Source organism: Rhinolophus sinicus, linkage group LG04, assembly GCF_036562045.2.
Source record: "Rhinolophus sinicus isolate RSC01 linkage group LG04, ASM3656204v1, whole genome shotgun sequence".
Classification (NCBI taxonomy): Eukaryota; Metazoa; Chordata; class Mammalia; order Chiroptera; family Rhinolophidae; genus Rhinolophus; species Rhinolophus sinicus.
This window is the reverse complement of record NC_133754.1, coordinates 176634648-176662581: the sequence shown is the minus strand read 5'-3', so window position 1 is coordinate 176662581 and position 27934 is coordinate 176634648. Positions and strand designations below refer to the sequence as shown.

General features: G+C 43.5%; 1 protein-coding gene across 6 annotated transcripts in view; it reads left to right on the top strand.

Moving 5' to 3' along the window:
• CDK5RAP2 (CDK5 regulatory subunit associated protein 2) overlaps window positions 1-27934 on the top strand; it is a 170075-nt gene that overhangs the window by 51684 nt on the left and 90457 nt on the right. For all 6 annotated transcript variants that reach the window (XM_074330932.1, XM_019731199.2, XM_074330930.1 and 3 more), the window contains 3 exons: window positions 1599-1817; window positions 21281-21457; window positions 25066-25206. In XM_074330932.1, coding sequence (XP_074187033.1) covers window positions 1599-1817; window positions 21281-21457; window positions 25066-25206 — 537 coding nt within the window. The remainder of the gene's footprint in view (window positions 1-1598; window positions 1818-21280; window positions 21458-25065; window positions 25207-27934) is intronic.

Sequence of the window (27934 nt, the reverse complement as noted above, 5' to 3'; positions counted from 1 at the left end):
AAACATGGGACCAGATGGCTGGGCTGTAGGGGGCTCAGGAAGAGCAGAGCCCTTCTACCTCCAGATGAACTAGCTTGTAGCCCACGCTCCTGAACAGCTAAGACATACCTGGCAGTGGTGGCGAAGATGGATTTCCTGGAAAGACCAAGAAGTTGGAGCCAGTCCTTTTACCCCGCCGTCTAAGTTGTGACCTTGACAGCCCACGTGTTCCTTTTGAATTTTTAATCTTGAGCCTTAGTATAATTGAAAGAACAGGTTTTAAAAATATAAGTGTTATTTTCTCCTGATTATAAGTAGTAGATATGCTTTAAACTTTTTTATTTTCAGAAGACTGGAAAGACAGAAAATAAAGGAAACCAGGAAATCACCTAGCTACTATTAACATTTTGATATTTTTCCTTCTAGGCTTTCTTCTATGCATGAATTTTATTTTTTAGATCATTCACAATTTGGTCTTTCTATTTTTCATATGACATTGTGACGTAGAAATATTCCCATGTTCTCAACTGTTCATAAATAGTTTTAAGATTTCATTGTGTAGCTTTATCATATTTTACTTACCCATTTTCATATTCTTGCACATTTAGGTTGTTTCTTATTTTTTATTGTTCTAAGTAATTCCATGATGAATGCCTTTGTGTACAAGGCTCTCCCTCGCATATTTTGAGTTCTTCCCCTGAGATTGAATCCTAGGAATGGAATTATTGGGATGAGTGTCAACATGTTTATACAATACACACATACTTCATATATATATAATCTGTCCACCAGGAGTTACATCAATTTATATTCCTGCCAGCATATTTCCTGGCTTCTAGATGCTTGGACAGTTCTTGAAAAGTGAGTGTTAATTGTGCCATTTCACGATACGCTCGCCATCACTAGATAGTCTCAGTAAAACAATCTCACTTGTTACATGAAAACTTGTTTTAATTTGCTCTTTTTGATTATTGGTGAGTTATAACATCTTTTGTATAACATCGTATGTATTTTCTCTTAGTAAACTTTGTTCATGAAATAAAGATGGGCTGCTTGGCACAGTCACCCCTCAGACTCAGCAGAATTTATAGCCTCTTGAGGTGGCCGTCGGACTACCATGCTGACCACTCTTTTTCCCCAGGTGACCCTGACTTCGAGTCATTCTAATGTAGGTGAACATTGCCAGTGTTTGAACCCATCTCTGCTTTTCAAATGAAGCTCTTTATTCTGCAGTTTTAAAATTGTTGTTGTTTTTAAAGCTTATAAAAGTTACATGCTCACCAATCTTAGAACATTTGAAAATACAGAGGAGTGAAGGAAAAAAGTCAACTATATTCCCACCCCACGAAGGATAGTTACTGTTGACATTCTGTGCTTTTCCTTCTAGTCTTAAAAAATACATATTTCTTATTATAATTGTAGTCTCCCCACCCCCCCAACATCAACATTACAACATAAACATTACCCTGAGTTATTTCAAAATCTTCATATTGTTTGTGCTTTGGGTCCTGGATGTTGTTTATGTTAACCTCCTCCCCCCATAAAAAAGGAGCACAGGTTACTTGGTTTGTTTCAAGAGCCATGAAAATCCACTGTCTCCCGTCTCCCTGCTCGTCTAGGAGTCTGAAGATTACGAGGCTGCTCTGCTAGAAAAGGCCGCCCTTTTGGCAGAGCTGCGCTCAGAAAACCTCGCCAAGGGTGCAGAGAACTACGGACTGCGTAGCAACATGAAGAAGGTCACCCAGGAGCTGAGTGATTTGCAGCAGGAGAAGGAGAGACTAGAGAAGGAGCTGGAGGCAGCCCGTCATGAAAAGAGCAGAGGAGACTGCATCATCCACGTGAGCAACCCCCCTTCTCTCCTGACATAGCGGGCAGTGCAGTGGGCTGGGCTGTTTGGCTGGTTCCGGTTTTGGGGACATTCATTGCAGAAAACTTAGAAAATCTGAAAAATATAAAGAAGAGAATATTTCACATATCATCTGATCACCTAGAAATGGCCAGTGTTAACTAGCGGATGTTTCCGTCCTTTATACCCTCTCTCTCCCCGCCCCCACAGGCGTTATTGGTGTCAAGCTGAAAATGCAGTTTTGTATCCTGTTTTTTTATTCATTGTTCTCTCTTTGTTGTGTTGCCGTGTTACGAATGTTCTTCAAGAATATGTCTTTTTGTGCAAGCACAATATTTCATTCCTTGGGTGTGCTACGCAATTTGTTTAACTAGTCTGTTATTGTAGGACATTTAGATTGTTACACTTTTTTCTTTTTTGCCTTATAACAAACGCTGTAGCAAACATCCTTATATATAAATATTTACCCACTGTTTTTTTTCCCCTGATCGAGGTATAATTACTGGGTCAAAGAATATGAATATTTTAAGACTGTTTTATAGATATACTCAAACTGTGCTCCAGGAAGATTATTCCATGTTTCCCTAAATGAGTTATTTTTTTAAGACTATTCAGTATTGGGTGTTAGCATTTAAAAAATTCTCTCTGAACTTGGCAGGCAAAAAATAATTTATCTTTTAAAATTTCTATTACATTTAAATTTAAGTATTTAGTTTCCCTGAGAGCCACATCGAGTACATAAGTGTTGGTGTAGTTAGGTAGGATCAGGTCTGAGTTTGACTGATCATTGATACTCAGGTCATCGACACTTATGGTCATCGACACTCAGGGTCATTGACACTCAAGGTCATCGACACTCAGGGTCATTGACACTCAGGTCATTGACACTCAGGTGACTCTCAAGGTCATCAACACTCAGGTCATCGACACTCAGGTGACACTCAAGGTCATCGACACTCAGGGTCATTGACACTCAGGTCATTGACACTCAGGTGACTCTCAAGGTCATCAACACTCAGGGTCATCGACACTCAGGGTCATCGACGCTCAGGTCATTGACACTCAGGTGACACTCAAGGTCATCGACACTCAGGTCATCGACACTCAGGTGACACTCAAGGTCATCAACACTTAGGTCATCGACCCTCAAGGTCGTTGATACTCAGGGTCATTGAATTGCTTGCATGGGAATCTGGGGCAGGTGGAATCATTAGAGTAGAGAGCTCTAAGAAGAGCCACAGGGACTAGAGGGTAGGTCTCTGGTGGCTGCTGTTAACCAGGACTCCAAGACCTGGAGTTTGAAATCCTAATGCAAAGGCTGAAGAGAGAATTGAAATACAGTGTTTGTATAGTTTAACAAAAACTTTAATGATTATAAGACAGCAATAATGGAAATTTAGAAGAGTAAGAAATTGTCACCTATAATTCCACCACTTTAATAAAGTAACTGTGTTTTTCAGTATCACCATTCAGTCCTGCTGCAGCTGGGCCCCCTATCTAGTCAGAGGCTAAATACCATCTGTGTTCTTGGATCACCTCCTCCGTCATGGGCATCTCCCCAGGTCACTTCCTCCATGATGGGCATCTCCCCAGGTCACTTCCTCCATGATGGGCATCTCCCCAGGTCACTTCCTCCATCATGGGCATCTCCCCAGGTCACTTCTTCCATCATGGGCGTCCCCCCAGGTCACTTCCATCGTCATGGGCGTCCCCCCGAGGTCACTTCCATCGCCTTGGGCGTCCCCCCCAGGTCACTTCCTCTGTCATGGGCATCCCCCCAGGTCACTTCCTCGGTCATGGGCGTCCCCCCAGGTCACTTCCTCCGTCATGGGCGTCCCCCCAGGTCACTTCCTCCGTCATGGGCGTCCCCCCAGGTCACTTCCTCTGTCATGAACATCTCCCCATGTTGTGTAGACTCCAGATTGATTATGTTGAGTGGTGCATACTCTTCACACTAAATAGATTTCACATGATTTACTTAATAATTTCCTCCTCTGTGAACATTTTGGCTGTTTAAATAATGCTATAATGAAATTCTTTAGGCATGCAGATATTTTCTCTTAGAATCCCTAGATAGCTTATGAGGAGTGAGATTACTGGGTCAGGTGGTACAAATATTTTACACTAGTTAATTATGCTGCCAAATTATTGGTCTAAAAGGCTGGTCTAGTTTATGTTGCCACCAGCAATATTGGAGTGTACTAGTTTATTGCATGTTGTTAAAAGACATGTTCCCTGTACTCATTCGATGTTATTGAACATCAAATACACCTGGTTTAGATGCCAATGGCTATACAAGGCATGGCCTCTGAAAGGTTTATTTTCTTACGGGAGTTGAAAATGTTATACATGATAAAATGCAAAGCGTTTTACAGTCCAGAGCTAATTAATGTAGCTTATATAATCAGTGCAAAAGATCCTTGTGGGATGGAGTAGTTAGGGAAACCTCCTGAGAGGAGATAATACTTGAGTTGGATGCAAAGGGTAAGGTTTGAGGAGTGTGACTTTATGGATGAGGAAAAGGCACGACTGGCCAGAGGGTCCTTTCATTGAGGTGCAGTTTTCATAGTCAGCTCTTTCAGCCTTCACAGTTTTTTAGGTTAACAAAACTTGTTAGGTAACAGTTTTGTTTTTTTTGGTGTGTGGTTAAAATAGCTCGTCCCTGTTCTCCTTCACTGTCGTCATAAAAATATTCCTTCAGTAGAATTTGGATGAGGAGAATACACACACACACACATGTATACCTATATATAAAATACATGATTTTTTTACATTACAACTTATCCTTGGTAATAAGTAGCTAGATAACTATATCAAGTGGATATGCTATAATTATTTACCTGTTCCTCTATTGTCAGACATTGTTGGTTCCATAATTCACTTATTCATGTAAACCTTGGTGTTTCTAAAATAATTTTGGGCTGCTATTGGTAAAAAGATGTAGTCTTAGGCAAAAAGCGACATTTATTGCCTTGTGTAACTAAATTCTGCCAGAAGGACGGGGTGGCTGGAACACGGCCAGGACCGAATCTCTGTCTTCGCCAGAGCTGGCTTCTTTTTCTTGCATCCACTTACTCCAGTTCCAAGTGGTTGGGCCCATCATTGCCAGCCCTGCTGGGATCATATCTTCCCAGGTTATTACCCAAGGGGGAGGGGAACTCACATCCCACTACCCCCGCTGTCTGCCTGCCAGGATGGCCAGAGGGGTGAGGTTCCAAGAGCCCCAACTTGGGTCACGTGCCCATTCGTCTTTGTCAGAAGTGTGCGTGTGCACCGTCATTGTCAGCTTTCTCTAGAACCAGGTATTTGGAGGGGGATGGGCCATCACCTAGTGAAAGTGCTGTTTTGGTTCAGGGCACCCGGCAGACCAGAACCATAGCTGTGCACTCTAAATGCTTCCCTCAGGTGAGCTTGTTTGTGACTAAGCTTCCTAGCAGCTCATCATGACTACTTTGCTACATCAGGTCATGTATGTTTCTGATAAGATGATGTGGCTGTGGTTTCTTTCTTTTCGCATCTGTATTGCATCACAGTGGTACCTCTATGTAACTTCTGGTTATATTCTAAGCGTTTGGCGGTGTCTGTTTCCTGTGATTGTCTTACACCAGATCTCGGGGTCTGGGGAAACTTGATGAGTTTTGCCTTATGGTGCTGGGGTGCACGCAGAGGTAGAGCATGGCCGCGGACCGGCCTTGCTGTGTGATCAGCTTGTTTTGTTAGCAGGGCTCTTAGTCACTAGAGCCTGCCATTCAGCAGCTGCTCCACTGTTGCTTTTAGATGGAAACAAATAGAAAACCAGACCTTTCAGTGGCCTGTGTTTCTGCCTGGGAAAGGAGAGGACCCCTGAACGCTGTGCAGGCTCTCGACGAGGCCCGGGGACGGTTCCGTAACAGAGACATAGGGAGATGGGAGGTGGAAGGATCAGAGCAGGCTGCTGGGAAAAGTAACTTTTGAACTGGTTCTGAAGTTTGAGGAAACAGTTACTAGATAGGCAAAGGAGAGGGGGTTTTGTACAGACGTGTGAGAGTGTATGTTGTTTTTGGAGAAACAAAACAAGAACACCCAACTTTCAGTATTCTGGTTATTTGAAGCTTTAAAAATGGTCATTTATTCCTCTTGGTGTTTCAAAAACATTTTCAGAGGTTTATGGGTAGTCATAAAATTAAATGAGATTCAAAATAAAGATAAAGGCATGAGGGTCAAGGAAAAGTGAGGGCGACTAGTGGAATGGCACCAGTGAGTAAGTAGCCTTGCACATGGGATTTCCATCACAGTACTGAAGAGGGGACTTAAAATTCAGCTGGTACCTCCTGGCAGCGAAAGTAAAAAGGGAAATTCAGTTACAAGGTCTCCAGGGTCTGTAAGATGAACATGGTAAGATAAAAGGACGGCTCTTGCCAGCACTCAGGCCTGAGGGAAGGATTGCCTCTGGGGGGTTTTATAAAGAGTTCTCTGAGCAGTTGATACAGAGTCTGTGACAATACCCTATTCAATAAAAGCAATTTTGCACGGGGCCAGATCAATGTCATCCAGGCCGGTAAGCTTGTAAGCATTAAGGTTTTCAGTCCCTGGGACTTAATCTAGCTGTTGCCCATTGTTCTCGTTTCTTGGGCAACTGCAAAATCAGTGGGGGATACTGCAGCCCTGTTTACAGAGGAGCCCTGACTCCAAGCCTTTGCAGTGGTCCCCAGTCAAGCAGTACTGGATTGTGTAGCCTTCCCTGAATTCTTTCTGATGGAAAGCCAACCAGTCCTGTTTTTGGTGTGATCAAACCTTCCTTTGCTCGTGCCAGAAACATTTATTGCAGTCTCATTGTGCCTGCTCTTAAGCATTTCAGAGGGAGACAATGCCTGTCCGAAATGCAGCTTGGATAGAAGCAAGTGAATTCACTGTGTGTGATCATGGCTGAGAATTCCGGCCATGAGAATCAGTCTAATATTTGTTTTAATTGCCTGTGATTGCAGTGCCCTAGTGCCAGTTGACTCAGCATGTGTTGTAATTTGCAGTTTGTTCATTTGTTTATCCAAGGGACATTTATTGAGTACCTGCAGTGGTGCAGGCGCTGTTGGCAGGCACTGGTGAATACAAGTTTGGTTTTTCACTTTGGAAGTCTTTTTACAATGAGCAAGTTCAAAAAGTGAGGTTCTCACAGAGATCCCCTTCCTTGTATTATATCTCCTTGCCACCAGAGGGACCCATATCCCTTCAAGGAAATTCAGGCAGCTTTTGCAAAAAGCAAACACCCGCGTCTCCAGTATTCCCAAGTCGGTGTCCTTACTGTGATGTGTAAAGTGTCCTAGCTTCTGTGGCCTGTGACAGGAATGCTGCGTGGATTCTCACATCCTTTCCCTCACATCTCTGACTTTGATCCATTGTGTGGCTCCAGAGACAGAAGGTGGTCCTTTCAGTGTGCGTGCGTGTGTGTGCGTGCGTGTGTTTGATGAGGGGGATCGAGAGAGGTAAATCTTTATTTCAGATGTGCTATTTCTGGTTCAGGTGTTCTGTGTGCCGCTTGGGGTGGGTGAGGGAGAGGAGCAAGACATAGTCTTTTTCTTCTCCTTTAGAAGCAATGTATATTAGACATTGGTTTAGCCCTAGTCCCCAGACAGTATCATAATGCTCTCATCTGTTACGAGACCTGTCATCCGCTACTCTGACAAGCGTGTGCTTCAGTACCTGGGCACTTAGCTCTGTGGGGATGCATTTGCTGGCTAAAGCCCAAAAATCTAATTAAAGTCGTACCTGTCACCCAGCTGGTTAATCCCGTGTGCTTTGACAGGAGCGGGTTTAATTTCAGGGTAGTTTGGCCTGAACCCCTCTGGTTCTCACATGTGCGTGTTGATGGATAGCTCCAAATGAGGCTGTGACAGCGCTCAGAACTTCTCCTGGTGAACCGTAATCAAAACATGGCGTTTGGAAAGTGTCTGTAGGCTGGCTGCTCGGGCTCAGACCACAGACCTGAGGCAGTGTGATTTTTACCCAGGGACAAAGCTCCCTTTGCCTTTTTCGTTTGTTTTAATCAGGTGTAAAGATTTTGAGTGGGTATCCTTGTAGAATAATAAGTGTGAAGTTTAAATGTCGGTGTTGGAAGAAGTTCTGTCTTTGGAAATTCTAGTTTTGTGTAAGACAGGCTGAATGCAGAGACTTTGGCGTCAACCTGGATTTGAATCCTGGCTCTATCACTTACCACCTGATGGACTGTGAGCCAGTGACATCACCTCTCGTCTAGTTGTGTCCATCTTGTCAGGAAAACAGAGGTCATTTGTAGGGATTTATAGGAGATAGGGTGTATCACCTCGCATAATTCCTGGCACATCATAAATGATCAGTAAATAGTAGCTGTTCTGATGATGGTGGTGATGCCACCGCCTTGGGAGCTAGAAACAGCAGTTTTAGTAGGTGTCTTGGGAATGGTGGAAAGCAGTGCTGGACTTGGCTGGAATCTCAGCTTCAGCAGGTGTTTAAGCCTCTGCATCAGTTACTTAACCTCTCTGAACTAATGTTTTCTCCCCTAAGCCGGGGTTGATGATATCTACTTTAGGATTAAATACACGAATAATAAAGTGTAATGCAGGGGGAAATGCCAGGCACATAGAGGTAGACGCTCAATGTATTAGAAACCATCTCTTCTTTCCTCTTTTCCTGTTTTCATTGTGTGGCAGGTGCTGCCTCAGGGCCCTGAAGGACAAACCACTGCTGTTTTCTAGAGCCTCACGGACACTGGACTAATAAATGTGCTCTGCCCTTTTACCAGTCAAGTCAACAAAGCTGTACATTTCTGCCTTGAGCAGCTCTCGCCTCTCTTCTGAAGAAAGTGCTTGTGTGTTCCTTTCCAGCTGATTGATCCCTCTAGGAAGGGAGTCACAACCCTTTCAGAATGACAGACTCTGGAATGTCTCGGTGGCTCGTGCATGGGGCTGCTGGGGAAGCTGCTTTAAAAGGCTGTGCCCATCAGTTTTCATATGGAATTGCCCTAGTCTCCCTGGGGCATAAACAGAAGGGTTTTCCCTTATCTCTGGTGCTTACTTTATTATTTCTGTGCCAGGCTCTGTCCTGGGCACTGGGAGTACAGGACTGAATCAAATCACACACAGTCTCTGAAGGAATCTAGTAGAGAAATATAATAGAAACGCAGGCAACGAGCTAATTAAAATAGAGCACGATAAGTGCTGATAGCGGGATGGACCACATGCTTTGGGAACACAGACGCTGGAGCTGTGCTCCAAGGGGGCAGGGAGGGAGGGAAGGTTCATAGAGGAGGTGGAGTGGAGCTGAGACTTGAAGGGTAAGTCGCCATTTGCTGGGAGACGGGAGATAGAGGTGCATTCCTGGTAGAGGGGAGGCCCGTGCAACGGCTTGGGGGGCATGGATGAGCCTGGCACAAGTGGGAACGGTGACTGGGGCTGGAGAAGAAGGCAGGTATGTCCCACTGCATCGTTCAGGTGGGGTTTCAGCTGTGCAGTGTGTGACAGCTGTTACGTGACTCAGCTGGGCCTTGGCCCCTGCGCAGCTCCAACCCCTTTGTCCATTATTGCCCAGCTTTCTGGTGAAAGTCACATGGAGCTCCTTGCTCAGAACTTCTGCAGGTCTTCACAGCCTCACAACATTTGTTAGTTCTCCATGGCAATGGCTGTCTCATTCCAGTGGCTTCCGTTTATTTGTTATTTTAAGCATATGGATTCGTTGATCAAATGAACTCTTCTGGAGAGGAAGCAAAAGTGGAGCTGCTCAGGGTGAAGTGAGGTAGGCGGTGTGGCACTCCCCGCTCTCCCCATCGTGCCCTGCTTCTGCCACAGCCCCTGCTTGCCCTGAGGCTCCACAAAACGGGCCTTGAACACCACTGTCTCCTACTAATTCTGGGAATTTGTACATCACTGAGTCCCTATACCTCATTAAGATTTTGGAGAAGTTTCCTTTGTGTATTTAAAGGTAACTACCGAGTACTTTGACAAGCTTTCTCACAGTGAAACCTGATAAGGTAGAAATTTGATGGATGAGAACCTTCTCATTCCCCATCTGGCCAGAGATAAAACAAACTAGCTGACTGGAGAAGGAAGTAAGGGCCTGGCTTTTCATTTCTACTGTGATTCTGAGATTAATAGGGATATTTTACGTTTCAGATAATCTGCTTTTAAAAACATCAGTCTGCTCGGAGGGAGCCCTGATTTGCAAAGGCACTGCTCACTTCACTGTTGGTCCTTAGTGTACCTGAGAGTCTTAAAGGAAAATTGCCCATTAGGGTAGAAATTCAGGCCACTCAATCGCTGTCATCATACAGAGTTTGTCTTGGGCAGGAGAGGGGTTTCTAAACCTGTCTCCCGTGTTCCTATTTGTTCAGGAGCAAATAAGTCAGATGCACCCAAGGGGGCTTGGCAGATTCCTAAGGATGGTGACTTCTTACATTACAATCAGATAGAGGTTTCCATGCTTTTCCCCAAATGGACTAAGAGAGTTTCTGGAGGACGGTCCAGGAACGTGTAGTTAGATGATACTGATAGCCATGCTTGGGTGTTGCTACCCCTAGTGCTTCTTGAGCTAGCTTGGAAAATCACTAGTTTTGAGAAAAGAACACCCAAATAGACATACCTGCTTTTAAATCCTGATTCCATCACCCTTTACTTCGGTTAAGTTGCTTTTACGGTTTGAGCTTTAGTTTCCTGATTGGTAAAGTGGGTATAACCAGAATATCCGCGTCATAGAGTTGTTGTGAGAGTGGCATGAGGTGGTGGATGTAATGTACCCGGCACGCTCCTAAATGCCACAGAGGTTTGTAGAAAAAAGTGGCAGGTGGTATTTTGGGAGGAAGATTGCTGAGGGCCACAGTAGTCAGGGAGGGCTTTGTGGAAGAGGTGGCCCTTGGATTGGGCCTTGCAAGGTAAACATGCTGTCTCCCGGCAGAATTGGGGGGCTTTTATTTTTCCAGTTGGAGGTGACTGGGTGGTTACAAGCACGGTGCCTGGAGAGTGTGTTAAGGAAGTGGTTGGTGACAGACGGCGGAAAGGTAAACGAGAGCCTACCTTTGGGAGCTGGAATGACGCCTGTTAAGGTAGCTTCATTCTGCAGTTAACTCGCCGTCACCGAAGGGTTCTGGGCAGAGATATAATGATGAAAGGACGTGCACGTGCTTTGGTGGGTGAACCTAGAGACAGGGACACGAGTCAGGAAGCTTTTGCTGTTGACCAGACGAGAGCTAAGTTCTGAAGAAGGCAGTGGCGGGGTAGGAGGGAAAGGAGGGGTTGAGTGGCGGGGGGGACACTTTCCTCCCCCAGTTCTTCAGCTTCTGCCCCTCTTCCTTCCCAAGACCTCCTCAAGGGCCGATCAGGGAATAATGGGGTGAAGCAGAGTTCACGATGTTCATTGGGCATCCTGGCTAATGGCTGGGCTGTTGTGCCTTGGGGCCAAAACCCAAGGTCCACATTCTTTTGCTTCCTGACTGCAGAGCTAGCCCGGCCTGGCTCCTCCTTGGGCTCTGCTCCCTTAGGCTGCATATACCCTCCCCATCCAAAATATCCACAAACGATTTTATCAGAAAGCCCTGCTTTGGGTGTGAGAGTTTCACAGACTTGTACTTTGAGCCCCAGTCTGCGATCGTTTCTTATGTTCAGCTCCTTTGAGAACCCTGCGGGTGGCAGGGGTTGTCGGCAGGGCAGGGGGTGGGCCTCGTGTCCTCGTAAAAGCATCGAATCCTCACTCCTCGTCTCACGTGCTCTGTATGGAGGGTGTGCTGCACCAACAGGCCTGGGTTACCTGCTGGACGACAAGGTGTGTGAGGGAGCGGGAAGAACCTGTGGCTGCGTGCGTGGTGGTGCTGTGGCCACGCGAGGAAGCCTGGGACTAGGGGTCAGCCCGAAGGGGGTGTGGGGACGAGGGGCGGTGACAAGGTCATCATTTCCTGCGCACGTGCTTCCGTGCTGGGCATCCATCTGGCATTCTCTCTTTTAACCCTCCGAGGACCCCAGGAGCTTGTTACCCGTCATCCCCATTTACTGGAAAGGAAGTTCTCAGCAAGATTTTAATCATCTGCCTTTAGCCACTCAGTTCCTTAGCAGCAGAGCCAGGATTCAAGGCCAGGCCGGCCTGTCTTCACAGCCCAGGGATGCTGAAGGCGGTTTCGGGGAAACCACCCAAGATGATCCATTTTCAGTTCTGGTTGTTCTGCTCGGGCGAGACATGCCGTCTCCATGCCTCCCCTAAACATTCAGTATAACTCCACTGGTGCCGAGCGCATGAGCCGGTCGGCTGTCCTTGAGTTGCCATGGCAGCTGCTCCTTCTCAAGGCCACCTCAGTACACGTTCCCCCTCCCTGCAGTGGTCCCTTCACTTCAGGCCTTCTCTTCACATGAGGTCTAAGAGCCTTGGTCCTGCCCCATTCATTAGCAGCAGGGCCTCTGTCTCAGGCTGGATATTCCATTCATCTGAGTCCTTGACAAACTATAACATTAGCTTGGGGAATTGGAATTGACAAAGGAAGGCCATGTCACAAAGTGGTTTTATATTTCTTTGGTCTTAATACTGCAGTTGGGTGGAAAGGTCACAGAATTTGGGGTCAAACTGACTAGGGTTTGAATTTCCGCACTAGAACTTACTGGTAAAGCTTTGTGACATCGCTCACCCTCTGGGAGCCATGGTTTCCTTTCTGGAAACACAGGACTAATGATACTTACCATGTAGGCAATCATTAGGGTTAGAGATGTTTTAGATACAGAGCTAGAGATAGAGACAGAAATATAAAAATGCCTCGGCCCATGCTTGGCTCTTAGCTGGTGCTCGGTGAATAGTAGTTTCTATTCCTAATGCTTCTAACAAGAGAAATGGTTTATACCCTTTGCTGTCCTAACTTTCCTTGAGACCCTGATTTGTGCTGAGGGCCTTCTACCCCTCAAAATGTCCACACAATAGACTCCCGGGGCCCATTCAGTGGACCTCAGGTTAAGAACCGTGCTTCTTGAGGAACGACAAAACTCCATGTGCTTTGTGGGACTCTGGAACTGGTCATTTTCATGTTGTCAGCTGTTATGTTGGGGGACATGTGCAAGAAATGTGACAAAACATTAGTAGCCTTTCTTACAGTACATGTGAAGTTCCTAACCTGTGGAGCCGAATTAAAATTTTATAAGCAAATGAAATGGAGAATGGAATAAATTATTGCTGAACACACAGACACACACACACACACACACACTAGAACTTGAACCAGACATCAAAATATGGGTCTGATAGATGTTTGTATAAAGGAGGGAACTAAATCTGGGAAATGATGTAAGTGAACCTATAATTACTGTGTACATGAACGGTGCATACTTTTTGCTTAATACATAAACATTTTAAAATTAAAAAGTTGGCATGACCTTTCTGGAATGGCAGGCAAATTTATTGTGAATTTAAAGATGTATCTAAATCACTTACCAGAATTTTATGGTTCCTGTTCTTTTCAGGGACAGGTTTCTACAAGCAAGCACCAGATGACTGTTGTGGGTTGGGATCAGTGTGAGAGAAACCCAAACCCTTATTGCACTGTGGAAGTGAATGAGAGGCTTAGAATCAGAGACACCTAGAATTAGGCAGGGGCTGTCCCTTAGCGACTATGATCTTAGATAAGTTACCTTGTGAGCCTGTTTCCTCATTTGTAAAATGAGGGCAATCCCATCTACCTCCCATCCATCCATCCATCCATCCATCCATCCATCCATCCATCCATCCAACAGGTATTTATTAGGTGCTGTTTTGGTTTATCTATTGCTTCATAATAAATGACCCCAAAACTTGGTGTCTTAAAACAATAATCATTTTATTGTATCTCATGCTTTTTGTGGGTCAGGGCTTTGATAGGGCTCAGCTGGGTGATTTTCGCTCCGTATAGTCCAGGTCACTCCTGGTTTTCAGCTGTCAGAGGGGCTGGTCTGGAGGGTTCATGACTCTCCACTCACATGTCTGGTGCCTTTTGGGGGTTGGCTGGAAAGCTACGCACTGTTGGGATTGTCAGTGGGATCACCTGTGTGGCCTTTCCAGCATGGCGGTGTTGGGGTAGCCCTACTTCCTTAGGTGACTCTGCTCCCAGAGAGAGTGTGGCAAGAGACAAGAGTTGGAAGCTGCCAGTTTCTTTTTCTTTTTTGTTTTCAATCTAGTTGCGGAGGGCACAGCTCACTGGCCCATGTGGGACTTGAACTGGTGACCTTGGTGTTATGAGCACCACGCTCTAACCACTGAGCCAATCAGCTGCCCACTGGCAACTCAACTCAAAGCTCAAGCCGTTGTTTTCAATCTAGTTGTGGAGGGCGCAGCTCACTGGACCATGTGGGAATCAAACCAGCAACCCTGTTGTTAAGAGCTCACGCTCTAACCAACTGAGCCATCTGGCCACCTCAACTTCTAGTTCCTTAAAGCCTGGCTCCAGAAACTGGCAGTGTCACTTCTGCTGTATTCTGTTGGTCACGGTACTCATTGCGTTGGCCAGATTATAGCTATCGGAAGGACATAGGCTCCACACTTCTCAGCGGGTAGAAGGTCAAAGAATTGATGGCTATCTTTATTTTGCTACGAGTGCCGACTATGTGCCAGGTACCATCGTAGGTGCTGGAGATACAGCAGTAAACAACATCCACGAAAAACCCTGCCCTTGTGGAGCTTACATTCTGGTGGGGAGACTATAAACAAAATCCGTACATTAAGTACTACATTCGAAGATGCTGTCAGGAAGAATAATGAAGGGAAGGAATGTGGAGAGTGAAGTTGTGGTGGGGCTGGTGGTGGTGACATCTGAGCACAGACTTGATGGAACTGAGGGAAGAGCCTCGAGGAGCTTTCAGGCAGAGACAGCAGCAAGCATAAAGCCTTGAGCTGGGAGTGTCTGTGTACGTAAGAGAAACAGCAAGAAAACCAGGGTTGCTGGAGCAGAACACGTTGAGGGGAGAGCAGCAGGTTAGAGGAGAAGAGTCAGCAAGGCAGCGGGGTCTCGGGGGAGTGGGGCCTTGCCCGCCTTCGTAGGTGCAGACAGACAGTCCATGACTTACCAAGAACGTGCTGGGAACAGTAGTAGCCACTTGACACACAGTAGCTTTTATTTCCAGTCGAACCCAGGTGTGCGAGCTCCCAGGTCCTGACTCCGTGGCTCACTGCTCAGTAGCGCTGGCGCACATTCTCATTCTGATTAGCAACAGCTCACAGACACAGTCCAGGAGGCAAAAATGTCATGAAAGTTTTGAAAGGTACATCCTCATCTCGAATAGCACGAGTTAAGACAGATGGACTCTGTCCTGGGGGCTTTTCTGATGTAGGGAGACAGTGAGTTTGTGTGTGTGTGTGTTTGTGTGTGCACACCATGGGTGATTCTTGAGAGATCAGCTTTTCATTAGAACCGCCCTGGAAAGTATTTCCATCAATGGCCAGACAATTTGCACCAGAAGAAATCCAAACAGTAGTCAAATATATGGAAACATGGTGGCAATCAAAGGAATGCAAATTCAAACTCTTGTGAAGAACCATTTCATACCAACGAAATGAGCAAATAGTTAAGAAAATAATCAGCGCTGGTAAAATACAGATCAAAAGTTAGAAAAAAATCTGTTTATGAGCAAAACTGTCCTTTGCTGTATTATCTAAAAGAACAAATGATTGGAGGCAGTGGGGAAATAGATAAGTGAATTTTGACATACTCATTGAAATGGAGAAATGTGAAGACCGTGGTATCTTTCACTGAGCATCACCTAGTGACCACATCTTGCCTTTCCCTTGGAGGAGGAGGAGGAGGGAAAAAGCCCAGTTGTAAGCGCGGGTGGAGCAACCTGTGGACCTTTCTCATCTCCACTTTTTTTTAAATATTTTCTTGACTTTATACCCTTAAACTTTTCTTTTTGTTTTTTAAGTGTTATTTTTGTGTCATCATTATTTAATTGGTGTGTGCTCTTCGTAGCTTGTGGTGTAATGGAATAAATTGGGAAAAATCCAAACCAGAGTTAAAAATGTGCAAAAATGCTGGCTGCAGGTGGGCAAGGGCTGATAGGAACGTACCATTTGCAAATGGTTTAGTTTGTTGTCATGACTGTATTGTGGGGGAATGTTCTTATTCTTTACCTTTAGAATTCTGTTAATGTAACTTTAGTATTATTTGTATTAATATGATTTAAAAAAACACAAAAAAACCTTCTTTCCTCCCTTGAGAATTGAATTTCTATTTACTGACATTTGCAATTCATGACAGGCTCTTCGTCCAGTTGTTCCAGATTAAAGGTTTAGGGCAATCTTAACATCATCTGTTTGTACAAGAGAAAAAAATAACATTTAATTTTAAAGTGGTTTGTTTCTTTTGTAAAAATGTTACTTTAAAAATGTTTACCCCCCCCCCATGTTAACCCCCAAGTAGAGACTATGAAAGTATTTTTTAACATTGAGAAAAAAACATTATTTTTTTAAAAACCATCTATAATCACATTTCGGTATTTTTTCCAGGCTTTTAATATACTTTAAAAATCTGCTTGTTATGAAAATTTCAAATACACACACAAAAGGGGAGCGAATGAACCTCTCTGTACTTGTCACCCAGCTTCAGGAAATTCATACCTAACCTTCTTTCATCCGTACCCTTCCCCAACGCCCTCTCTTTCAACACTGAAGTACTTTAAGCAATTCCCAGACATGTTTCATGATTTTTCAGTATGTTTTCTAAAAAATACCATTTTCACTTCAAAAAGATTAATAATCTCTTACTATTACCAAATAGCTAATTAAAGTTTAGATTTCTCCAACTGTCTCATTTAAAATTTATTTTACATAGTTTGTTCAAATAATGATCCAGACAAGGTATACACATTGCACTGATTGATATATCTCTTTTAAAAAGGTTTTATTTTGAAATAATTTGAGACCTAGAGGAAAGATGCGAAAATTAGAATAGAGTTCTCATGTATCCATCGCCCAGTTTCCAGAATGTTCCTACCGCCCCTAACTGTAATTCTCATCAGAATTGGGAAATTAGCACTGATACAATACTATTATCTGCAGACTGAATCTGAACTTTGCCAGTTTCCCATTAATGCCCCTTTTCTGGCCCAAGATGTAATCCAGGGTCCACACGGCCTTTAATTGTCACGTATCTTTAGTCTGGGACAGTTGCTCAGGCTTTGTCCTTCATGAGTCCTTTGACGTGTACTGGTCAGTTGTTTTGTAAATGTCCCTCAATTTGGGCTTGTCTGATGTTTCTCATGATTAGATTGAGGGTATACATTTTGGGCTAGAATAGCACTGAGGTGGTGTGTTCTTCTCCGTGTGTCCTGTCTGGAGGTGCCTAATGTCAACCTGTCTTATTACAGGTGAGGTTGGTGTCAGTCCCTCGGTGAAGGTGTGGGGAGGCGCCTGGGTTTCTCCACAATAAAGTGACTATTTTTTCCCTTTGTGATAGTATTTTGTGGGGAGATACTTTCAGACTTTGTAAATACCTTGTTTCTCATCATACTTTCAAGAATCTAACCATCCATTGATGATACTTACTTGAAACAGTTATGACTGTGGTGCTTGCCTCGTGGTGATTTTTTTATTCCCTGAGCAGCAGGGCATTTTTTTACACACTATGCATAAAATAGATAAAGTTGGTTCTGTTCTGTGTGTTGATTAATGGGAATGATCCTTTAGTGCTGAACTGTCCCAGATTAGGCCATTGGAAGCTCCTTCACCTTGATTCCTGGGCCTTTTCTTTCTTTTTTTAAAAGATTTTATTGGGGAAGGGGAACAGGACTTTATTGGGGAACAGTGTGTACTTCCAGGACTTTTTTCCAAGTCAAGTTGTTGTCTTTTCAATCTTAGTTGTGGAGGGTGCCGTTCAGCTTCAAGTTGTTGTCCTTTTAGTCTTAGTTGTGGAGGGCGCAGCTCAGCTCCAAGTCCAGTTGCCATTTCTAGTTGCAGGGGACGCAGCCCACCATCCCTCGCGGGAGTCGAACCAGCAACCTTGTGGTTGAGAGGACGCTTTCCAACCAACTGAGCCATCCGGGAGCTCAGCGGCAGCTCAGCTCAAGGTGCCGTGTTCAATCTTAGTTGCAGGGGGTGCTGCCCACCATCCCTTTTGGGACTCGAGGAATTGAACTGGCAGCCTTGTGGTTGAGAGCCCACTGGCCCATGTGGGAATCGAACTGGCAGCCTTTGGAGTTAGGAGCATGGAGCTCTAACCGCCTGAGCCACCCGGCCGGCCCCCTGGGCCTTTTCAACATGCCTCATCGTCTTTCCTTCCTTTCCTTCTAGGATCCAAGTTGTCCTAGCCTCTTCTTGTATTTTCTTCACCCCAGTCCTGGAATCAACCATTTCTTCAAGGACCTTTTGTTTCTTTTACTGAAGAATGGTATTTAGAAACCAAGATCCTAATGGAAAGTGTCCTCGTTACTACTGGGGTGTCATTACTTCTAGACCTTGTCAGTGGCCAGAGCTTGGGAATAAATGTAGGCATATACTGACACATCTATAATTCCGTGTCCAACTCTGTATGTGAGAGAGTGTGTGTATACATATATATTAAGGAGGTTAGGGAAAGCTAGAATGAACTCTGTGGAATAGTATGAGTTCGTGAATTCACACGAACCATGCCTACCTTTCTTACTTTGTTAGTTATTGTTTAATCCACAGATTCTCCCGCTCTCCCTCCTTTTTTTTTTTTTTCTTTTTCCTAATTTGTTTGTTGAATAAGTTGGGTCATTTGTTCTCTACAGTTTTCCATATTCTGGATTTTGCTGATTGTGTTTTTGTAATGTCATTTAACTTGTGTCTCTGCTGACTGTCTAGTAAGCTGGTAGTTTGATAAGATGCACGATGAAATTCAGGTTTAATTTTTTGGTAAGATTTACATGATAGGTGGTCATTTGTACTTCCAATAATATTTGATAGTTCCTGTTTTTGCGATGTTACTGGCCATGATGACTTTGTAAATTGGTGATCATTTAACCTCCCCATTCTGTTCTTCATTTATGGCTGAGTACTTCTATAAAGAAAAGCTTATTTTTCATCTGTTTAGTTACCCTGGGATACAGTTCATGCAGGAAAGACAAAATAAGAATGTACCAAAGGTAATGTATTAGTTTCCTATCGCTGCTGTAACAAAGTACTACGACGTTGGTGGCTTAACAACACACATTTATTTTTACAGTTCTGAAGTCAGAAGTGTGAAATGGCCTTACCACGCTAAAATCAAGGCTGCATTCCTTCTTCAGGCTCTACGGGAAAATCCATTTCCTTCCCTTTTCCAGCTTCTAGAGGTTGCCTGTGCTTCTACACCCGCGGCCCCTTCCATCTTTACAGCCAGTAATGGCTGGTGATGTCTTTTGTGTGTTTCCCTCTTCCACTTTTAAGGATCTTTGTGATATATTGGATCCACCTGGTTAATTTATCTTAAGTTCAGCTGATTAGTAACCTTAATTCTATCTGCAACATTTATTACCATTTGCCATATAATTTATCATATTCACAGATTCTGGTGAGTAGGATATGAACATCTTTGGGGCTCATTATTCTGCCTATTGTAGTGACCAAAGGTTTGGGTGTGTGTGTGTGTGTGTGTGTGTGTTTAAAATATCTTTATGAACTCAGATTTTTAATAGTTTTTATGTATTTTAATTCACTGTTATTATCCTTGATGTTCTAATTGCCCTATCTGTGGACAGTGGAAAAACTTATTCAAGTTGATTCCTGAGTTCTTTGGACATGAATGTGGAGTCTTTGATAGCTTTCTTCCTTTCTGACATGAGATGTCTGGGTTCATATTGTATGTTGCTGCCTCAGGTCTGGAATCATCCCTTCCTGTAAGGCAAACTTTAGTGTGCATCAGAATCATCTAGAGGGCTTATTAACACACACAGTGATAGTCCCTACCTACCTGCAGAGTTTCTGATTTAAGAGGCCTGGAGTGTGGGGTCCAATAATTTGCATTTGCAGTTCCCAGGTGAAGCCGGTAATGCTGGTCTGGGGACCACACTTTTGAGAACCACTGCTTTTTTGGTGGGAATGCCATTTTGGTGGGAAATGGCATTTAGAGACTGCAGTCTGGATGACAGGGAGGATCATTCTAGGCTTTTTCAGTAAAGGAAGGAAATCACAGAAAATAGAAGTTCCTACTGATTATTTCCTATTCAAATGTAGAATTACACGTTTTAACTGCTTTTATATTGTATTTGTTTTCTGTTAGGCTTACAGTCTTGGTTTTTATGACATTCATAATTACTTATTTAATAAATATATACACGCACAGTTTCAGAATAACAATACCAACATTATTTCTTCAAACACGATGCTAAAATCTGTTTAAGATGTTTTGCAGCAGCCCCTTGGAGAAATACCCCATTAAGGATGTACAAATTGCTCTGCTTTAAAGTGACTGAAATAATTTCTTTCCGCTTGGTTAACCGATCAACCCCGATACACAGTTACATTCATGTTTTGTTTTTGTTCTGCTTTCAGTTTTAGGGGATTTTAATTTTATTTTTAAAATAATTAAACATTTAAATGGTTTCAACGTAACATCTATAAAATAAATTCTACTCTCTATCTCTGTCCCTTCTACCTTATTCTTTCTTTTTCCTTGTAAGTAATCATTTATTTTATGGGTAAATAAGTGGCAGTGTTATGCAAACTTTTTTTCTACTGGGGTCTGCGTCCCTCCTCCCTCAGTGGTGTATTCTGAAGGTTACTTTAGGGCAGCATATTTACAGACTTGAGTCCTTGTTCCTTTTCCTTCATAGCTTCAGAGTGCTCCATTGTGAGCACGAGCCATAGTTTATTCCTTTATTGGTGGACATTGGGTTGTTTCCGCCCTCACGCTATTATGAATAGTACTGCAGTATTTCAAAGAGCACATCTTTTGAGGTAGTTATAGTCACACTGTATACTGTTTTCTGCTTTTTTTTCCCTCTTCACATTATATAACATGAGTATTTCCATGTTACTTTGTAAATGTCATGATTTAAGACTTTTTTTTTCCTGATTTTGAAAGTAATACAAACTTACTTAGAGGTTTTAGAAAGTCAGAAAAGTAAAAAATTAAAAATCAACTAGAAATCACCCATCGTCCCTCTGCTTAGGTATACTGTTATTATTTTGACGTGTTCCCTCATAGCCTTAGCAACATTTTGTATAAACATTTAAAAAACAATCATCGTATTATATAGTATTCTGCTTTACTTCTACTCATATTCTTGCATTTTTCACACCGTAAACTTTTTATAATTAATTCCCTGTGATTGGATAGTGTCTTTCTGGTTTCCCAGTATTATAAATAATGTTGTGACAAATATCTGTGCATAAAGCTTTTTCCAAATTTCAGATTATTCTTAAAATTGGTTTTCGTGAGACTTTAAATGAAAAGGAAGGACAGATTTGTTAAAGCATCTACCGGCTTGTTCTCTTATAGCAGTAAGGTAAACAGGTGAGACATCACCACCTTGAAGTTTATGTCAAGTAAATTCCATTTTTTTCTTTTCCTTCTAGGACCTTAGAAACGAAGTTGAGAAATTACGCAACGAAGTGAATGAAAGAGAGAAAGCAGTGGAGAATCACTACAAGAGTCTGTCGAGTGAAAGTCATCAAACATTGTACAGTCAAGGGCCAGTGATCGGACGTCTGACAGGAAGTGCCAGTCAAATGGACAAGGACGTGTTGCTTCAGGTTCCAAAACTTTTTTTCTTTTGTATTTAAATCTTTTGACATGGCATAGGGCTTTTTTAAAAAACTGCTTTGCAGGGACATTTATGTAAAAATAAGGATGGTAAAAATGATTATCGTCTTCACTGCTATATATCTGAGCCCTTAGAGCTTTGTTTCTGTCACTTGGGCCCCCACGGGCAGGGAGGTACGTCTGGCCACACAAGCTCAGTGAAGGGAGGGAACTTATCCGGAGTCACATGACTAGAAAATGGCAGGTCCGATTCAGGCCCAGACCTGTTTTGCTCTAGCACCCAGCCTGCTTCTCTGAGGTACTTCTGCTGCCCGTCCTTGCTGTTCCTTATTCGTGTCATGCCCTTTCGTTACGCTGTACTTTTCCTTTAACCGTTGCTTTTTGTCTGGGAATACTGTTTCTGTCTGATCGTGTAGTGAATTTTTGATTCAGTTCAGACTTAAAGGTAGCCATGATGGATTCGCCATGGGTGTTTAGCTCTGCTTCCTGCTGAAGCCTCATTAACGTGACAGTGAAGGGACAAAAAAGTGCAACCCACAGGAACAGGAGAATGGGAGTGGTACCACAGCAGGTTGCTGTTTGCATGATAAGTGGATGGGCAAGTGGTAACCACTTTCTCCACGTTTCTGGCACATGCCTTTGGGATGAAAAGCTAACAAGAAGCAAACAGATTTATCCTGCAGAATCCAAGAAAGCTCAGCAGGCTGTGGTGGTACCTGGTGCCTTTGTAAACAGGAGATTTGGCTGGCGTGCTGGGCAGTTAGGTGACCTTTTTCTCTTCATTAGCAGGAAATAGGAGCTTCCTCTCTGTGACCTTAAATCAGAGCTCTGGCCTGGGGTTCACAAGGTGCATCTGAAAGCAGGAGCAGCAGATCTCTTTAGTGGAGGGAGCAGAAGTGTGCAGCCCTAGCTGTGGGATTCCTCTGAGAGGAGAAGAGACCAATAGCTGCTGACAGTTGGGGGTCCTCTAACAAAACAGCCGAGTCCCCACCTGGTCATCTCGCAGTGAGGATGCATCTGATAGACCCTTTCCACAGTCACAGAGCACTGAGAACTGTCACACTTTTAAAATTAGTTGGATGGCTCGCGTTCACGAAACAGGAGAAAAGAGTCTGATAGGAAAGGTAAAGGTCAAAACAGAGAACAGAGGTCCTTAAGAGGAGCTAGAAACAGTGGAGGATGGGAAGAAAACTAGACAGCTTTTCAACACACTGAACACTGACATCTTTAGAGAAGAAATGAAATCGGGCTCCGATAAGAAAAGAAGAATGACCTGTTGGAAATTGGAAGTATGATTATAGGTATAATAAGTTGCGCAGAGAAAAGTTAGAAAAGTTGGAAGATAAAGTTGAGTAAATCTTTCGAAAACAGAATTAAATAAACAATCAAAAAGATGGGATAAAGGGAGAGAACAGAAGAAAGTAGAGGCTTGATTGAAGAGCTCCAATATATGAGTAACAGGAATTCCAGAAAGATAGAACAGGCAAAGCAGAGGGAAGGAAATTTTCAAAGTCATAGAAAATTTCCAGAATGGAAGGACAGATAGCTCTCCATTCAATGGCCTGCTCTTTTTCTAGCACAATAAATGAAATAAGACCTGTAGCCCAAGGCATGTCTGTGTAAACTTTCAGAACATAGGGGTAAAGAGAGGATCCGAAAGGCTCCCAGAGAGAGGAGACTGTGGGGTCCACATACAAAGGACCCAGACTCGGAATGACATCAGCCTTCTCAGCAGCAACACCGGAAGCCAGAAAACGGGAGAGCAATGCTTTGCTTTCAGATTTTTGAGGAAGAATTCTGTACTCAGCCAAGCTGTCAGCAAGCACGAGGGCGGAATAAAGGCATTTTCAGTCATTCAGTGCTTGAAATCATCTGCCTCCCATGTACTTTTTGCTGGAAGAAAATTTCTGGAGGAAATAACCAAACAAGAGAGACATGGGATCCAGAAAGTGGGGAATTTATGCAGGAGGTGAAGGCAAGTCCCAGGCAGGCAGCTGGGCCACGGATGTGGAGAGCCGGATGTGAGCTGTTGAGGGAGCACTGCCGTGGGGATTTCTCCAAGAAACTGACATGGATCCATCACTTACTTGACGTATTTGACTTTGTCTAGAGGAATTTTTCAGTTCTTCTAGAGAGTTTGGAGATAAATTAACATTAAGTATATAATTTAGTTTTATGAACTAAGTAAACAGAACAAAGCAGTTGGTACTAATTCTGAGAGAAGCAAAGAATTGGAAAACGAAAGGAAATGTAATCATGCAGCTCTGTGTATAGCTGAGCTGTGAGCAGTGTTTGTGTGGCGATAGTAATGTAAATGTGGAATATTGTTTAGCTAAAATTGTGCTGTGACTTTTAGGAAGAGTGTTGGGGGGACAGATGATGTAAGAGCTAAATTTTTAAACTTCTCTGATAGGAACCAACAGATAAACTCTCACCGAAAGAAATCAAGAAACGTGAGAGTAGGAGTGTAATACAGAAACATGGAAGTAAATAGAAGAAAGAGCTATAACGAGGCAAAAGTTGTTTTTTCTGGGAGTGGGACTCAGAGGTGAGAAGTGGAGAGGTAGGGGCTGCTGTTTTCCATTGAAGCCCTACAGTAGTGTTTGACTGTTAAACAATACATACGTATAATTGGGCTTTTGAAAAATAAAAATGAAAAGTATAACTCAAGCACAACAGTATTATGACAGTTCTAGAAATTCAGTGTTGGTTATTTGATTCCTTTTCTTCCTGTTACAATTCAATAGGTTTTTACAAAAAATTGCCTCTGCTGCTGGTTTATGTTCACCTAATTTCTTTTAAAAGTTTGACATGATGAATTAATTCCGATAGGTGCTTAGGAATCAGATGTGGTTCTCGCCCTTAATTTGCGACAGAGAGTGGGCAGAAACCTAGTTCAGCAGTTACCAGGTTTTAAGTAGTTAGCAATACATTCTGTGCTTGAACTTGGGCACAAGAGCAGAGAAATGGTCTCCAGTCCTGTCTTGATGTTGGACGCCAGCCCTTCTGAAGGGGTCAGCGAGGGGAACCGTGTTTACATCATTACGAGGGAACCTTTCACATGTGCTCAGACCCTGAAGCAGTGTTTGCAGTCTTGCCTTTTTCTTCTTGGAAGTCAGATCTCCTCATAGGTATGGGTGGTTCAAGTTTTGTCAAATTTGTAATGTTTCAGGGGAGACCAAACTTTGTTGGGTTGTGATATACAATCAACCTAATCACTGCAGGAACCTAGGATAGGAAACATACATACCAGAGGTCACATCCTGGCCAAGGGGACTCGGGATTGGAGTCCAGTCCCATGGGGACAGGGCCTGGGCCTGTCCTCCACAGTCACTGGGAGGCCGTCACAGGGGTGGCCAGAAGGAAGGATTGTAATGACCACCTCCATGCTGACATGCTGCTCTCCTAGTTGTAATGACAGACAAATGGAGTACGTTACAGGTTTGTAATCGCCTAATATTTTGGGATGATGGAAATGACTTAGAGGATGATGGGTATTGTGAAGAAAAAATAAAATATCTTCTCTTAAAGAGTTGGGGAAAATCTCTTAATATTGTTTCTTGATGAAAACTTCTTATGATTTGTTTTGTTTCTTTAGAAATTCAATGAAAAAGATTCAGAAGCAATACAGCAGAATCGTTATTTAATGACTGCAGAGGATTTCAAGTTCAGGAGTGAAGACTTAATAACAGAAAAGTGCTCTTCTCAACTGTCACCCGGCAGCAAAAGCATCTCTGAGGTAAGTCTGACTGAAATTGGACGTGCACGTGCGAATTCACCTTCTTTGCTGACACATATTTGGTAATTCCTTCAACCTAGCGATCCTCAGGTACCTTCTTGCTAGTCCTTGAGCTTACGCCAGGCAGGAGGAGGGGCTTACTCTGTCCGCCCTGCAGACCAGCATCCCGCAGCTGAGCATGTGTGTTTGCACTCACTGCACCGGCCACTGAGAAGTCGCAGCTCATTAGAAGATGAGCCTCATGTTTGCTTTCCCAGGGCTCACCTCTCCAGAACTATGTAATTTCGTGTTAAGACAATCTTTCTGTTCAAATGCACACAAAAAAGGGGCACAGCAGGCCCCCAGTTACCTTTCCATTCTCATTTTCTTTCGTTCCCCATCATTACTAATAACAGCTAACTTCTTGCAGATTCCTGCAAACGCCATGTTTGGGCCTCTGTGCCTTTGCACATGCTGTTCCATCTGCTTGGAATGCCTTTTCCTTCCTTGTTTACCTGGTGACTCCTGAACCTCCTTACATGCCACTCTAGTGTCACCTTCTCTGTGGTGCCTTCCCTGGACCCGCTTAGCAGTGACATCTCCTCTTCCTCTCTGGTGCACATCACTTTGTATGCCGATTTATAGTGGCACATAGTCGTAGTGTTGTTGTTCCAGGACCCGCCTTTCTGCTTTCCCCTTCCTCGCGCCCCTGCACACTATGGGCAGGCACTTCAGGGGTGGAGAACTGGCATTCGTGTTTGAATCCCAGCATCTAGCCCAGGGCCTGGCTCGGTAAATGTTTGTTGAGTGAATGAATGATTCTGTTCCTTTGTGAGAGATGCGTAGAGATTGTTCTGATCCCCAGCTTGCATATAATGTAACTAGTCAGCCAGATGTGGGAAAGGAAAGGAAAGGAAAGGAGTTCACTGTTTTTTTTTTTTTTAAAGTTGGCTTTAATTAGGTTCATGTATTCAGAAGACAGAGAACTCTTACACAAATTAGTTCTCTGATGAATGGCTCTGATCATGACTTGTGGTTTTGTGAAGGGTGATTCTCAAAATAATTAACAACTTAGTGCAACTTGGGCGTAGCTATCAGAACAGACTCAGGCGACAGGGCTGGGGCAGGGTCCTGGAGGCCTGCCCTTGTGCCAGGACCAGCCCTGTAGTGACTGGGTCTTGGAGAGGGGCCAGCTCAGGTGGATGGATCAGTTATTTTACAGCTGGTGTGGAAATAGTTCAGTGTTTTAGCACCAGTACTAGCCATTGCACTGGTCCAGAGGGCATCCTTGGTGGAACAGTGGAAGCTCTTTCTTAATTCCGACCATTTGTGGATGAGCATTTTTCTGTATCGCTAGAATAAGAGTGTCAGTATAAACTAGTGGAGCCCTGGGGCCAGGCCAGAAGTCGGGAGGCCTGGATGCCTCTCTTGGCTCTGTCACTACCTGAGTGACCTTGGACAAACCCGATAACTAAATCTTACAGGGCTAATACTTTGTGTTTTTAACTTACATATAGTTGTTTCACTTTGGCCAATTTTAGTTGGGTGTTGAGATGTACACTAATTTGTAATAAGGCATAGTAGTGTGTTTTGAAACAAGATAGCAGCCCATCAGGGTTTTGGATGGACAGATCTTCACTTACTTGAATGCATTTAGTTAAACTTTGCTATGTTGAATCATGTTTTAGTCATGTAAAAAGTATCTAAATGTTGAACAGAATGTTTATAAATTTATTGAACAGGCTGAGTATTTTAAAATTTAACCTCATTAGTTTGATCACCTGTACCACTTCGTTTTTAATTTTTTACATGATGTTTGTAGTACTTTCATATTACCGCAAGTATAAAACTCATTTCACGGGCATTTCAATTATATTTAAATCCTGATGATGTTTAAATTACTGTGCAAAATACCTGAGTATTTTAGCAAAGGTTTTAATTCTGTTCTGTAAGACTGATTGCAAATTGTGGATAAAGAATTATAAAATTATCATTTAGGAATTGTAAATTTCTAGGTGTCAGTTTAAGAAATCCCAGTTGTTGCAGCCTGCTGGCCCCTGTCCACCTCCCTCCCCCGCCCCCACCCCAGGAAGGTACACTTTGCAGATTATAGTTCTCTCTTGTGGAAAACATGGATTCCCTCTGCTGTGCCTCTGGCCATTGGTGTTGACTTAGGCTTGATCCTCTGACCGTTTCTGCACAGAACTTGAGGCGGTGATGATGTGTCCATCGACTCTGGGCAGTCTGTTTTCCTTCTCACCGTTGTGTGAGCCTGAGAATTAATGCTGGGTGATCGGGGAATTGAAGAACAGAGGGGAAAACACATGGACCATATTTAACTTGCTGCAGCCAGAGATTTATAGCTTGGCTGTTGACATGGTTGGGACATCGCTGCTGAATTTCCTGAGTGTGAAAAGAAACGTCTTTGTTGCAGAGCTGTGACATCGCTTCTGAAATAGACACCGTCTATCTAGAAGGCCGCTAAATTGCCCTGATTACCAAGAAGTGAGCCATTAAGTTTTCTCTTTCCATGTCTGCTGCCTCTTCAGATTGTGGTCAGCACATCACACGCGTTTCCTCCAAGTCATCAAGGAAACTGTGGTGGAGCAGAAAATGGCGGTGTCGTTATGTTGGAATGTCAGTTCTGCCACTTACTAGCTCTGTGACCTTGTGCAAGTCACTTAATCTCTCTGAAACTCACCCTCCGTCCTACTCTGTATGATGGGCAATTACATGCTTATTTCCTGAG